Source organism: Danaus plexippus, chromosome 14 (genome assembly GCF_018135715.1).
Source record: "Danaus plexippus chromosome 14, MEX_DaPlex, whole genome shotgun sequence".
Classification (NCBI taxonomy): Eukaryota; Metazoa; Arthropoda; class Insecta; order Lepidoptera; family Nymphalidae; genus Danaus; species Danaus plexippus.
This window is the reverse complement of record NC_083546.1, coordinates 2,834,222-2,850,814: the sequence shown is the minus strand read 5'-3', so window position 1 is coordinate 2,850,814 and position 16,593 is coordinate 2,834,222. Positions and strand designations below refer to the sequence as shown.

Genomic DNA, 16,593 nt, shown 5'->3' with positions numbered 1-16,593 from the left:
CAGTCTTCCAACTTAAATTACAATTTAGAGATTTGGCTTGAGTGACATAATTTATTACAACATTAGATTAAAACAAAATAAGAAGACTTATAGTTAAAACAATAAAGAACAAATTGTGAATATTGTTTCTCAAATATGAATAAAAAAATTACGCAGTATGCAAAGCACTATAACAGAAGTGGACATGGAATTTTGATACATGGATAGAATTTATTAAATTATCACGTTGTGATACTTTAAGTATACTTTAAAAGGGAAAGGTCAATAAATTATGCAACCGACGAAAGATGATCTCAAAAGATTTGCCGCTCCATGACCGAGTAAAATTAAAAGTGCCAAAAAAGTTTAAGTCCTCAGAAAAGCCCCTCATCAAATTACAAATTATTTCAGCGACGATAGGGACTACTGAAATTAGTTTATTATAATAAAATTTAATTTTTCAAATGTTACTTGCACCACACACTCATGGTTTATCATGGTCACGAATGGTAGGTAGTGGGCAGGGTACTTAACAAGACGACTTTTAAATATAGGTACATTTAAATGTTCAAACATAACCTTTTGGGACCAGCAGCAATAATGTAATTATAACCCTCTGGTTACAGGAAATGAATAAATTTGTTACATTTACATTTGTGTAAAGTAAATTTATTAAACACATTTTTATGTAAGAACTTATCTCCATTCCAATATAAACTGACGGATAAAGTATTTAATGTTGACATTTCAATCGTGCAAAAGTTTTAACGAAGAACTGATTTGTTTTACTCCAGGTTAATTCCAGTCTTTGTTTAAATTATGAGTTCGAAATTACTTTTATTTATCCTGACTTACGTTCTTCAACAAAACTTCGTGTGTATATTGGAATTACGTCGTAAATATTTTATACTTAATCCTATATATGATTATTCTTATTTAATCTTATTGTTCTTACAAGTATTTGACTATTAATATCTCTATTATAATTTAAAAAAAATTATTCCAGATATGGTGAATATATTACTATAAATTTTCTTGGCATATCCTAAACGTTTAGGTTTTAGGGACGTTAATCTTTAAGATAAAATGTGCTAAACTGAATATTTATTATTTTACACAGAAATAACCCATTTAAAAATAATATAAGCTAGCCCATAACATACTATAATTTTTTGCTTTAAAAAATTTATAATGATAAGAGCAAGTAAAAACAAATTGAAATAATATATTTCATTATTTAACACTTTAGTAGAGACCACACAATAAAGAAATCGTTTAAAATAAAAAAACATGAAAAAGTCTAACAATTGTTTTTCACTCTGGTGAAGATGGTGTATTTGTAAACCAAAAATAGATGTTTTAATACTATGACAAAGACGTGAGATTACCAATTTCTTAAAAAAACTTAATTTTCTTAAAAATTCCAATCTATAAGTCCATCCAAAGTCAGTATTCACAGTAAAGGCAATGTTTAAATTATATTTTAATCCTTACAAGTATGAAACTAATTATTATAAAGCCTTTTATAACAGCATTAAGACCAACATCGCTATTAATTTAGATGTCAAGACGCGTCCTTAGGGTTCAACATATACATTATACATTAATTACATTAAATATTTAGGTTACTTAAAGTATTTTACAAAACTTGCTGACTTTAACGTAAGATATATTAATAGGAGACTAAGCTAACATAAGAATAATTTTTATATAATTCGATACAAGTCACCGCATAATCTCTTTTTATTATATCTATAGATACACATAAAATTATATATAAGATAGCAATTTATAAAAGCGTTTCGTTTATTTTTTTAATGTACACATTTCTATAAAAAATATACTATAATATTAATACGTATTAATAATACAGAACCCCTTGAATATGAAAATTTCTCTTCACGACAGCAGCTTTACGAAAATGTAGTTCAAGGTGAAGCATTGTAGAAGCGACAACGTATTAAAAATTAAGTGAGTGTGAATAAACTGTATCACTATATAGGTTACAATTAGACATTCAATTCACTATGAATAATAATAAGAATTATAAACCTATAGTATTTCAATACTTCTTTATATATATATATATACAATGAAAGAGAATAAACTAGCCGACATTTCATATAACAATCAAATAAATTTGGAAGGTCATTGTGTTTCGAACGAATATTAACTTGCCTTTCTTCACTATTTTTACTTCAATGTAGTAAAAATTCACACTTGATGAATCTTTATTGTTTATTCATAAGTTAAATCATTTTAAACATATCATTTAATAGACGAGATTTGTTAGATCTAGAAATTTTATAATCAATAAATAACAGAGACTCGAATTTATTATGTAACAGATATGTCCTTACAGACATTTATTGTTGTAAACAACAATAACGTACGATGTGAAGAATGTGAATACCTGAAAGATAACTCTCGTCCATGTGAGTATCTCCTAAAAATATGCGAGCGGTATTCTTGCAAAGAGCCACTTTCGATACAACGAAACATATTATTTATTAACTATAATAGACTATTTGCACAAGAAGTGTCCTCAAATTAAGTACTACCATACAATTATATGTTGCATATACACACATCATTAAATAATAATTGAACATCTATGATCATGGTGCCATTAATTCAATTTTGACCTCAGTGCATATTGCAATTCTGAGAAGAAAATTTCATAACAAAACTGTAATCATTTTTATTCACTATTATCTTTTGGCATCGATTTAGCGAAATTAAAGCATATAATTGGATACTTATTTAACCGGTCGTCCTTCATGTAGAACAAAATTTTGCTCAAAGTTAAAAAGAAACGTGTCGCATTGACCCACATAAACGAAGACTTTGCAAATGTCAATGAAACCTTTACGACGAGAAGCTGAACAGTTGTGAATACGCCTATACGCACTGGCGTAATGGATTAATTGATGTACGAAGTTTTTTAAGTCACAGAAAATAACTGCTTTGCGAGAATAAATGACTGTTAGTCTAAAAGTTGCTTGAATGATGCTTAAGATATTTTACTGTAATAGATCATAAATAATATAAGAAAAAACACGGTCCATTTCAATATTATTAGCTACATTATTATTAAGGAGATCGTCGGTCATGTTTGTTTTGAAAAAGCATTATTATCTTATTTTAACATGTAATGTTTAGTTACTTTTTGTTTTGTTAATACTTAAATATTACATTAATGTATTTGTCATAAAATCACCGCCTCTTTAAAAAGAATATAACGTACGGATATAATGACTTCTCTATGTTGTAATATTTTATTGTATTACTTGCGTTATCTCTAAGTTATGTTGTAATATTTAATGCCAACAGCTAATTCTTAAGACAACTTCCTCATAATTAACAATAATTAAAAATCTATTTTTCTTAAGTTCGTTATGTTTACCCCAAGTTTGCTTTGACACATTAAATATGGAGTGTTAAAGGTTTTCAGTCATAAATCTTCTAATATTAAATATTGATTGAAAAACGTGAAACCCATCGAATGTATTAATAGTGTCAACATTGTAACTTGTTCTAAGCATAAAGATGTCTTTGACTTTGTTATTATACTCTTAGACGTTATTTTTATGTATTGTGGATTTTTCTTTTCTTAAGATTATTTAGTCATTAAATCTTACGCATACAGCCACCCACCAATTTTAAGTCCCTCAACAAAATGTCTGAGTGGACCACTATATATCCTACCTATCTACAAATTAAAAATATTTGGAAGATGAATACAAATTAAAAAAAAAGGTTTTAGTTGTATGTATAAGAAGAATTAATAGCAAATTCACACGTCTCACGTTCTTTTCAATTCAATTAATAAATTTTCAATAATAGAAAAAAATACATATTAGTTCAATTAATGTTTTTTCCTTCTTTATGTTACTTATGGTAATATATATATAATATCGTAATCAAAATATGGTTACGAGAATTTCAAATATTAAGATTTGTTAGAAATTACACAAGACTCAATTAAATAGAACTGATTTATAACAGTTAAAAAAAACAGTTTAAAAAAGATCCGAATTGAAGTAAATTTAATATAATTTTGATTGCATTTGAAAATTTTATTATCAACTATATTTTTAACAATACTTCACTATTTTGTACAGATTGCGACAGTTGAGAAACAAAAGAAACTTCCTTAATTTAATAAATTATATAAGAAAAATAATAAATAATTATTAAATGATTTTAAAAATAAATATTATCTTATTTACTAGCGTTTCATTAAAGTGCGAAATATATATTTACACACTATCTGTATTTGCGATCTCAGAGGTGAAAAATGTTACATTAATTCAAGGTTCGTAATTACACTTTATATAGACCATGAAAATAATTCTTTGTCTATTCCAAATTTAATTCGCACAAGCGCAATAATCTCATATAATGATTTTACTTCGGAAGTTATATTACACATCAGACTTAATTTACACCTGTAATTTTTTTTTTTTAATGAGATTGATTTATTTTATTATCTTATTTTATCCATAAGTCATATTCGTAAATAATATTATTTGGCTATACTAACATTTTATAAACTTTTTTTTGTATTTAAATTGAACATTGTTACAACTTATTCCAAATAAAATAACACGGCATGATAAGATTTTTATTTTTACAAAAAACCTATTTGTGGTTCAACACGGTCTAGCACTCACCATTTCATGTTTTATTGATGTGTTAAAGACGAGTCATTATACTTTCATTGCTATAAAGTATTTTGTATGAGGCCTTTTAAACAAAGTACAATATAAACATTTCAGTCAGTTTAATTCGATCTAGAAGGAACAGGACAGCTATTGGGAAATGTGTAACTAATATAGAATGTGATTCATTTGTCGGAATCATGTTACAACAAATTCACAATTTAGGTTACTCCCACACGCCTAATATGCTAACGGATGCTAATACAACACAGTTCAAACGTATATTGCAAATGTAATAGTCGATATCAGACACTAATCGTTACGCAATAACTACCGTGGTTCGATCTTAATGCTTTCCTTTCAGACTAGTTGCCGTCTTTAGTATACATCATAAAAAGTCCTATTGTTAATACCTTACAAACGTTCATGAATAAATCATAACTGTTTCTAACAATCTGCATAATGTATGAACGAAAAAAGACTTTCAGTTAAAATATGAAAAGGCATTGTGCAAAATAAAATCGAATTCTCGATGTTAACAAAATTTTTCCTTTTACACAATAGGTATAGGAAGTAACACTATTATTTTTAAATTCCCGTACCAAATTTTTTTGCATTGTTTATGAATGACTGACAGAATTTTATTAATTTTAGATTATTAACTTTCTATACAACAAACCTGTCGATTTTATAATAACTTTATGAGTACATTTAAAAACAGATAAGGGAAGAAATACGTACTATAATTATTATATTACAGATATTATAACTGGTAACACTTTGGAAAATAATAGAATTCTAAAGAAAAAAATATTTGAAATGGCAAATTGACATATTTTGCGGCTCTACATATCTACAACTTCTCATAGTCAAAAACTTCGTATAAAAATATAACTTTGATTTTAAACTACAACGTTTCGCTGACTTTATAGGTCACGTTAAAGAGATTATGAGACACTGCATACACATCCGGCCACCTGGTACGACTAACACCAGGTTTATAATACCTCTTGGACTCCTGTCCTCCTTTTTTAAGTGTATATAAAAATATACCACAATATTTTACTTAGTTAAGACGAAATTATATCAGTCGAAATACACAACATCATTTGAAATGTTTACTTAAAACCTCAGTCGTTTTATGACAGATGAAATAGTTCAAAATCCGTAAAAAAAAAATCAAATGAAGTTAAAATAATTCAATTACTAAATCGTCACCGAATATTTTCTTTATTTTACACAAATTTTATTGTCATCTTTTAACACTCCAATTTGATGTTAATAAAAACCGAGTTCCCATGTAGTTGTTGATGTTAAGCAAAAAAACTCTAAGGTCAAGGATTAATCTGACTTAAGACAGGGCTTACTGCTTTCCTTAAAATGGTGTTAACAAAAACAAGATACAATTTATTCTATAAAAAGGTTGACACTTAAAAATTTACATCACTCATATAAAGGATACCGAATTCAAATAATTATTAAGATGGGGACAATGGTAAATAATATGATAGTGAAACATAAATGTGTATATGCTTAAAATTTGTGTTTAACATTCAGTATAATTTTATTACAGATTCCCGTTATTTTAATTATGGCCTTTTTTAATATAACGGTCATCGCTCAACAACAGTATCCACATTTGTTCACGGTGCAAACCAGAGAACCAGCTCCAATATACGAAGCCCAAAATGAAGGATTTCTAGGCCATCAAGTATTGTTCAAACCTCATAACAATATTCACAAATCATATGCCTCTCCTGCATATAATTTGGCTCAAGCACCATATTCGACTCCAGCGGTACACAATCAAGCAAAAACAGGAATTACATATTCGATGGCCCCTTTAGTTTCTCATGTGACATTCACCAGTCTAGGGTCTACCTATACATGGTAAAATATAATCATTCTTAGCTCTTATGGTATGCGCGACTGACATTATAATTAAGTTAATTTATTTTATTTCTTACTTATGTCTAATTATTTCATAATATATCATTAACGAGTCATATTATTTTAATTTCATACCTTCCTTCATGAATGTTACCTTTTTGCTACAATTTTATGTAATAATTGATATCATTAAGGTAATAAAGTGTTTACAGTTTATGTAAGTAAAACTATATGTCATTTTAATGAAATATTTAAAAACTGTCTCACGTACACCTTTGAGTATTGTCTGATAAACGTAACAAATTCATACCAATGAAAAGGAGACCTTGGGTAAAGATAATGTGAATTAAATTTCACTAACATACCGTATACAAAACGAATCGCTGTATTGTCAAACTTTATATGTCAAACAAAGGAAAGAAAACATAGTGGTCTGTATGCAACTGATCTAGTTATGGTTAGTGTAATAATATCGTTTAAGAGGGCGAGGCTGCACGATTGACCTGTCCAAGTGTATTGCAAAACGTACATATGGTTAAAACATTGTACCTATTCGGGTAAACTCTGATGTAATAAGAGTATTACTGCACCTTTCCCTTTCATTATAAAGACACCCGTAAAAGTCTATTTCGAACATAATAAACACCTATTTACCCGCGACTTATCTCACCGGTCCGGATTTTGCTATCGAGCTGCTCTATTTCCAAATTTTTGAGTTAACAATAAATTTAACAGATCTTTACGTCTCATCGGTAACCTTAATACGAAATATCATTCTAAATTCTAATCGGTTTAATTTCTTTTTTTATATTGATAGCAACACACAAACAATCACAAATTTATAATATTAGTAGTACATCCTTATTGTCACAAATATAAAATTATTTTTAAACTGGCATTAATTGCAGCATATCCGGCACATTCACTCTGATATAATTTAAAATCCACACATATTTGCAATGGCCTCGGAACGTATATATTATATGAATAACTTTGACTTTAGGATTCCTCATTAAGGACATTCTAACGATTCTTTCTATCACTTGGGCTTACAAGTATTTTTAAGTGTTGTCTTACAAAGGTCATCAATATTTGAATGAAATTAAACAACACAAAAAACAACAAATCATTAGAAAACTTACAAAAATTTCCAAAATTTAAATTTTTGGATAGAATTTAAGACAACGATTTTTTTATCTCACCTCGTTTTTGCTGCTATAAAAAGTATTTTTAGCTTAAGAACAAACTTTTTTAATTGTATGATAAGCCTATTTTGTTAAAAGGGTTACTGGAGAAAATAATGTAGAATACATAACGGAATTCTTCATTTTGTTTAAACGATGATGTTTAACTTGTTTTAATGAAACAGAATATACACAAACCAATATAAAGAACAATATAACTATACATCATTAACGCTATTAAAAGATAATAAAAATAGTATCTGATTCATTAATGAAGGAAGTAACACAACAATAAAAAGAATAAAGCCATGACACTCTGTTATAACAACCTTTGTTGAAACAATAACAAAAAAGTAATTACTAATAATAATAATTATATATATATAAAGCCTGACTTTAACCTATAGTTATTTGTCAAAATTGAAATACTTTATTCAGGACAAAGGAAAAATATTGTTTTATCTATCACTAGTTTTATAAGATATTTGAGAACTATAACTGCGGGCTTGATCCACTATTTCTTGCGAAAGCTAAGCACATGAATTGCTACACGATGAAGGTATTTTAAAAAGATATTAAAATACAAACACTCGTCCTATAAATCAACAAATAACAAAAATATTTTTTTATTATTTTATACCATAAAATTTTGAGCATAAAATTAAATTTATATGTAGATATAGTCGTATGGTAATCAAAATTTACACAAGACAATAATGTGAAAAACAAAGTATCGGAATAGTACTTAGGAATTAATTTAATTATTGTTTATAAAATACTTCTTTTAACTAATAATTTTAGTGCTGTTTCATTTATCTTGTTGACTACAAAAAGTACTTTTATACTATTACATAGTTTGACGGGTATTTTTAAATAAGGTAATAAATTAATTTTAAAAATGTTCAATGCATTAAAAATAACTAAAGACCTTTTCCGGTTCGCTTATGTAAGATAAATATGCGTAAAGATTTATGAACTAGTCATTAATTTTGAATTATTCGGAAGCATACTAAATAAATATGCCTAAATAATTATAATTATGCCTAAACGGCTAAGCGTGTGTATGAAAAATTTAAATTAATATTACGATCTAACACACACTCTCACATAATTAAATACAATGATTTATGTAAACACCATATAACATAACATTTATCAAATTATCTTTAGAAAATGTTTCAAAAAGCGTTTTTTATCTTTAAAAAACTGTAATGAAAAAATTACAAATATATATTTAGGATTGGATAATAACATTAGAATTTAGTGAAAATGTATATAGATGTTTCGGATAAATCACTAAAATCAGCAAGTGTCTAATATGAGACCTAGAACGAAACTCTAATGGTACCGACAGATGGGGGTATCTAACGAGAATGGTATAAAAGTACGCGCCTACACACTAACTGTATCACTTGCCGTAGTGTATTTAACATAATAAAATGGCAGCTAAGGTAAACACATTGTATTAAACTTTACTTTATTTTTCCAAAAACAAATTTGAACATAAAAAATTTAATTTTAATAAAATAACAGTTTTTTTTAAAATAACAGTAGTAAAAGATTTTGATTTTGTTCTAGTTCATCGTCTTCCTCTGCGCTATCGCCACCGCTCGTGCTGGTGGGTTGTATGGAGCATCATATGGAGCGACATATGCTGCACCTGTAGCGTCATATGCAGCAGCTCCTATCGCTACCTATGCTGCTGCCCCAGCTGTCTACAAGACCTATGCAGCCCCAGCCATACAAGCATACTCTACTCCAGCAGTATCTTACTCAGCTCCATTGGTCAAAGCGGTCGCTCCAGCTGTTTCGACTATCTCATCTTACTCAACTCACACGGCACATGGTACACCAGTGGTAGCTAAAGCTATTGCTCCTGTAGCCATCCAGGCCGCACCCGCAGTATCTTATGCTGCTGCTCCCGTCATTAAGAGTTACGCTGCACCAGCAATATCTTACGCAGCACCCGCTATTTCTTCTTATGCCGCGTCTCCTGTGATTAAGAGTTACGCAGCCCCGGCCTACCAAGCATACTCTGCTCCATCAGTATCATACGCTGCCCCCATTTCTTATGCATCCACTCCTCTTATCAAATCTGTAACATACTCTGCAGGTCCAGCGCTCTCATACGGAAGCCTCTCAGGACACTACGGTGGACTCTCCGGTCACTACGGTTGGTGATCACCTTAAATTTCTGTACATATTTTCTAGTTTTATGTTTTGTATATATTTATTGTGATACAACGCGAATAAAATATATTTAAAATATTTTTAATTGTTTTTCTATGCCTCTATATTAAGGAATTAGTAATAAGTCATTAATCAGACTTCATTAAATTTTTTTTATTAAAAAAAACCAATAGGTAATAATAAATAGTAGCAGATAAATGTGTCTCGACCATAACTTTTACGATCCTTAATACTAAGTAATATCCAAAAATTTATTTTATTATCCCTATAGGAATTACTTTTCATATAGAAACAAAGATTAACTGTTATGGGAAAAAACGCTTCACTCAGGGACAACTATTTAATTTAAGATAGAATCGCCAAATAGTGTCTTCTATTAATTATGCTAGTTATTTTTATTTATTTATAGATCCATTATTTTCTTACGACAACAATTAGTAACAACGACTAAATTTTGTTTCAAACCCAGAATTAAAAAGAACTAGAAGGTACAGGTAAAACATTTTAAAAGAAAATCATTTTAATGTGTTACAGCAACTTCAATTTATAATTAATTCTTTTTTGTATTTTTAAACTGGATAAAGCTACTTTCATCCGACTTCAAAATAGGAGGAGGTTCTCAATCAATTCGTTTGCTTTTTTTTTAATGTTTGTTACCTTATAGCTTCCCACTGAGTGAAGCGATTTTAATGATTTATTTGATGACTGATGGTTGCCGTTTGGTCCCATTTCAATTGGGTCCAGGTCTAATCGTGACAACCATGAGAAAACCGTATAAGTCCAAAATAAGCATTAAGTATGTGTGTGACAAAGGAACAAGTAACTTCAACACCAACTGATTTCGATTCATTTAACGTTAAGGGAGGACTTCCAAGATGGTCCCGTGATGATTATAACAATACCTTATTTTGAAATCCTTGGGAAAATGAGAAAAATTCTTAAAATGTGTAGACATTCATAATACACATTAAATAATGTTACTTCTCAAGGTATATTATGTGTAACCTGCATTGTTCGAAGACAGATCTCGTAATCTTATTATTAACTGGCCTCAATAGAGGAAGACGTTCTCAATTCGTCGAATCCCTTTTTTATGTATGTTCCCTGATTTCTCGAATATTACCGGACCGATCTAGGAATATTTTTTTTATCTATAAGGTTGTCTCCTCCAAACAGTCTTCTGGTTACCAAATCAGGTTTTTATAAGGGGATCCTCTAAAAATTTAAGGAAATAATAATAAATTGAAGGAAATCAATTCTTTTCATATAAATGCGCTTTTGAGAAAGTGTGTCTTCACATGTTTTGGATGACTCTTGAAGTCGTCGTGCTATATTTCTTTCTTTATTACGCTTTAGATTCCCATTTTTGATAATCTCCGACTCCTGAGCTCGACTCCTTATATGAGATGCACGTATGGAAGGTCCCCTCATGTTGAAACAGCTTCTCTATCCTAAGAACCTTTTTTATAAATACACTAAAAAGCAAGAAGTTAAATATTTTTATGTAAAAAAAAATATTTTTAAAGCGGGTTTTTTACACAAAAATATTTTTTTCTTGCTTTTTAGTGTTACTTTAAAAAAATAGGAAATAATATTTCTTAGTTAATAGAATCAATGAAGATTTTTATCAAGTTATATGACAATAAGTATAGTTTAATCTAGATTTAGATTTCTTCAACGGCAATCGATTTTGATTTATATATTTTTAAAGTATAGATAGATAGACTTCATAGATGGTCCCTTGATGATTACAAGAAGATCTGATTATGAAATCCTGAGAAAATTGAGGAAAATCCTTAAAATGTGTAGGCATACATAATTCACATTAAGTAATGGCATTACTTTAGGAGTATTATAATTGACGTTAATTGTCGGAAGATAGAATTTGTTATCTTGTTATTAACCGACTTCAATGAGGAGGAGGTTCTCAATTCGTAGTCGGAAACTTTTTTCTTTATATATGTATATGTCAACCGATTTCTCTAATACCTGAATCGATTTAAGAAATTCTTTTTTTATCAGAAATATTGCATCCCCCAGGTGGTCTTATGGTTACCAAATCAGGTTTTGATACTGGGATTCTCTAAAACAAAATTAATAAAAGAAAAAAAATTTAAGAGAATCAAAAAAATTTACTATAATAAATTCTATTCATATGACTGCGCATTTGAGGAAGTCTATCTTAAGTTTTTCACTTTAGACGCTTATAATTATCAATTTCAAACTCTTGAACTCATCTTCATCATTCTCTTTCATAAATATGCCTGAACTATCTTTTTAAAACACTTTCGATTTTTGTTCACCTGATATTATATTATACTGTTATATCGTATTTATAATGCTATTTTATTTACACGAAAAATTAACATTCAAAAAAACTAATTAATTTAATTTTCTAGCAGTTACCCAAGAAATATAAGTACATATTTTTCTTACAACAACAAATATTGATCCTGTGACATTAATATGGTATCTTTTATAACTCGATACGAAAACTTAAAAATGTATTTTGTTATTTATTACATACTTTTTAATAACATTTTATTATTATTAGTTATTAACGATGCTTGTTAACTAAGTATCAACAGTTCCTAATACAACTGCAGGGAATATACCAAGAGATAGGAAGCCAACAATTATTTTTTTAATTATAAAACACATCTTTAGTTCCACAATGTTTATTGCAACATTGAGTACAGTTTTACTAGTTTTACTTATGAAATGATAAGGACATTAAAGGAGATGTGTATCGATCAAAATATAAGTTAGTCGTAACATATGCTCCTACAACGAGTAATCGACCGTGACACTGAAACAATAAGCGCTTGCGGCGATGAACCAAGCAATGCAAATGTCAATACCAGTTATTACAATCATATAAAAGCATCTGCAACTGATTCAAAATTCATTCCCAACCCAACAACTCAATAAGCAAACATGTATTCAAAGGTAGGAATTGTTTCAATTTTTTTTATATAGGACATAATTTTTTAATTGTTGAATACCAACAAAATAAATAATTCAGTTTGTTAATAGATCTTAATATAATTTTACATGTTATAATTCTAAAGGTTATATTGGTTTTTAACAACAGGTAATCATCTTTTTGTGTGCTGCTGGTATTGCATCAGCAGGCAACTTGTTGCACGCTGCTCCTCTTGCATACAGTGCCCCGATCTCCGCAGTATCTTACTCATCACACAGCACTAGCCACGCAGCCCCAATAGCTTATGCTGCTGGTCCCATCGTCTCGAAGAGTATTGTTCCAGCTGTCACTGCATACTCTTCCTTACCCGTCGTGACTAAGGCTATTGCTCCTGCTGTGACATATGCCGCTGCTGCGCCAATACTGACCAAGTCCATCGCACCAGCTGTGTCATATTCTTCAGTATCCAGTCACGCTGGTCCAATTACCTACGCTGCTGGACCTGTGTATACAAAGGCTATCGCTCCAGCCGTAGCTTATTCATCAATCGGTCACGGTGCACATCTAGGATATGCTTCTAGCCCCATTATTGCCAAAACTTACTCTGCTCCTGCAGTCACACATTACGCCGCTGCTCCTGTGCTCAAGTCTGCTATAACTTACTCTGCTGCACCGGCCGTTTCACATGTTTCGTACACCGGTTTAGGAGCTAGCTATGGATGGTAAACAATCAGACACACAAAAAAGTATAGAAATGTTTATTTATCTTTTCTACGTGGAGTTAATTTATTCAATAAATAAATAACACAAAGTACCTTGATTCTTTTTATGTTTATAATTTTTAAAACAAACCAATTCTAGAAAAATCCAATCCAACAGACAGTACCTATTAATAAAATAACTGCGATCAGTATACTATTTTGATTTTTGATTACGAGAACTTGAAAGTCACGTAACAAAATTTTTAAAAAAGGACAATACATGGATAGCTTATTTTATTCCTAAGTGAAAATGTAAAAACCAATATATGCCTACATAAGTGATGAAAGACTCATAAATATTTGTTAATTCAGTTTTTAATCACACAACTATTTAAGGAATGAAAATTAAGATTTTATAACGTAAAATATTTAACCGCGAACTTTTCTCGCTATATGAAAAAACAATATGAAGGCTAATAATAATTAATTTGTCCACTTCTACTGGGGTTAGTAGAAAAAAATCTAACATTGATAATGTATTAATTATCGTTTTTATACAAAAAGACCTGAGAAATCAGAAGGTTCTGAAGGCTTTTAACAGTAAAAAAACAGAATACTCTAAAATGTCTCATTGACATAAACCATTGTTCGGCTGTTATGATTGTGAAAGTAAAAAGGGGAATTGGCTTTTTTAAGTGGAGCAGGATTTCGAACGCTTTAATAGAGTCAATAAACTGCAGCACATATAATTGCTAATACAGCTGAATTTGAACTTCTTTCTCACATATTATTTATAACAGGAATAGTTATTAATACACCTTAATTTTTGGATCAAGAAGATATAAGTCCTCATCTTTTCTTATTAAAATACATGCCTTCATCAAACTTCCTAAGTATTCTATGCACATTATGCACGTTCTTGGATATCATCTGATTCTTTGTCGTCCTCATATTTTAAAAGATATACACCATTATACTAATTCTCTTGAAAACAATTTATGAAATTTTATTATGATTTTTTTTTTAATTATATAAATACAGATACTCAAAGATTTTATACATATCATAAATGTCAAATATTATGTACATACTACGGACTATTCGTATGTACATACTACGTAGAATTCTTGGCATGCCAAGAATTCTATATCATTCAATAATGCTAAGAATTCTACATAGTCAAAATGTAACGTAATTAGAAAAGTTGTCTGTTCAAACGTAGTAGTTATATCAATTTTTTTGACTTTACCTAAAAGATTTGTTTCACATTAAAAAAAAAACATATTACAGTCTTTAGTTGGTTATTCAATCAAATGATTATGAGTAAAAAATTCATAATTAATTATTCTTCATAATTATCTTGTACATTTGATCTTCAATTTTGTTACATAAATAAATACACTTTAAACGTATACTAAAATAATTTAACTAAAGTTACTCTTAAAATTTGATAAGGATTAAAAGTTGTACAAGTATTATTCAATACAGAATATCTAATAAATAATATGTAAAATAAAAAAAAATTCAAACAATGCCATTATTAAAACAATAGAATGTCAGTTTCCGATGTCTTTACTAAAGCATAGCCGTTGGGCAATTATATCACCTTGACGTTGATAAAAAAACAAATAGTACAACAAAACTAGTATATTCTAGCAGTGTAAATATCAATACTACTCTCTAAAACCATATACATAAATCTGCAATATATAAAAATCCGACTGTATAACCAATCTAAGAAACATGTTTTCTAAGTTATTATAAAATTTTGTTAATCGTGTACTAATAAATTATTTATAACAATTATTTTTATAATTTCTTCGAATGGTAAGACGAAACCTCTAATCATTCAATGGATTCACCGTGCGGGTGCCGGGTCCATAGCGTTGGAGGGAGAGGAGCTTCAACAGTGCCTGGAACTTGCAACCCAGGTGTAGGTTTAAGGGGCCCCGATCTTAAGCGCATTAAACGCTCACCGCCACCGTCCAAGCACCTCTCTCTACCTAACCAAATTTGAAAAGAACCTATTAGGGCTGCCTTCGAAATACTTTCCAAGAATGAATTGATATTAGTTCTGGACAGGCCCAAGTCTTTTAGTAGGTTGTAGAGAGATTTTACCATTATTCCTCCCATTCCCACTTCTGCCGTGTACAAAACCACGACGAACCTATTTCGAGTGAGTTCGTTAGTGAGCTCGTAATGTTTATTGACCTTAATGGCATGGTCTATGAGGATGTTGGCTTCCCAAGGAACCGTAAGCTCTATTATCACAACGCGCTTTAAAATTCGCGAATACATAAATATGTGTGGTCTAGAAGACGACGCACAAATATCCTCTGGGATTGTACTTATAAGACAAGTAAGGAAAAAGTTTAATTCTATTTTCATCAGGTTATCATCTACTGGCAACGTCCTTCACTTTGTACCATTCGTAAATATCTGTCCAGTACTATCCTTTCAGATGGCTCGCAGCGCTCCAGTTAACTACCCTTCTTTAGCATCAAATCTGTCTTACTGTTATGTAAATCATGTAGAACCGTTTCATACGTTGCAACTCCAATTTAATTTGAAAATATTACGCCAGTGGCAACATATTCTGCAGTCTGCAACAGTGTCCTTTTATGTATAGTACAGTTTTCGTTGTAACTAAGAACAGACTTGCGCCCGTGTACACTTCTGCCTATATTCCGTTCCTCTCTCGAAATAAACTGATAATTTCTTTGCTAAAATCAGCTGTCACATACTCATAATCTCTCATGTAAATTTGGTGTATAGCGGTTTTACCCCTACTTTAGTTTACTATAGCTGGGGCAAATGGAATCAATAAAATATATAAATATAAAAAAATATCTTTAACCTTTACAAATAATAACAAAAAATATATAGTTAATGTTTCTGTTATTCTAGATATTTAAGAATTCATTATCCACTCTTTGTGAATTTATTACTTAATCGTAGTTTTGTATATAAATACATGTATTAAATAACGTAATCTTTCATTTATAAATTTATTCTGAACTTTAAGCATAACTCGTCTTTGTCAAGGAAAATAAAGGCAT

General features: G+C 29.6%; 2 protein-coding genes across 2 annotated transcripts; both read left to right on the top strand.

Moving 5' to 3' along the window:
- Positions 1–5,846: 5,846 nt before the first annotated feature.
- Positions 5,847–6,661, top strand: LOC116769738 (uncharacterized). The gene is made up of 2 exons (XM_032660926.2): positions 5,847–6,138; positions 6,217–6,661. Exons 1-2 carry the CDS (start codon positions 6,127–6,129, stop codon positions 6,535–6,537), a joined length of 333 nt encoding a protein of 110 aa, XP_032516817.1. The 5' UTR covers positions 5,847–6,126; the 3' UTR covers positions 6,538–6,661.
- Positions 6,662–9,098: 2,437 nt separating this feature from the next.
- Positions 9,099–13,653, top strand: LOC116769739 (cuticle protein 16.5-like). The gene is made up of 3 exons (XM_032660927.2): positions 9,099–9,168; positions 9,296–9,814; positions 13,215–13,653. Exons 1-3 carry the CDS (start codon positions 9,157–9,159, stop codon positions 13,557–13,559), a joined length of 876 nt encoding a protein of 291 aa, XP_032516818.2. The 5' UTR covers positions 9,099–9,156; the 3' UTR covers positions 13,560–13,653.
- The last annotated feature ends 2,940 nt before the right edge of the window (positions 13,654–16,593 follow it).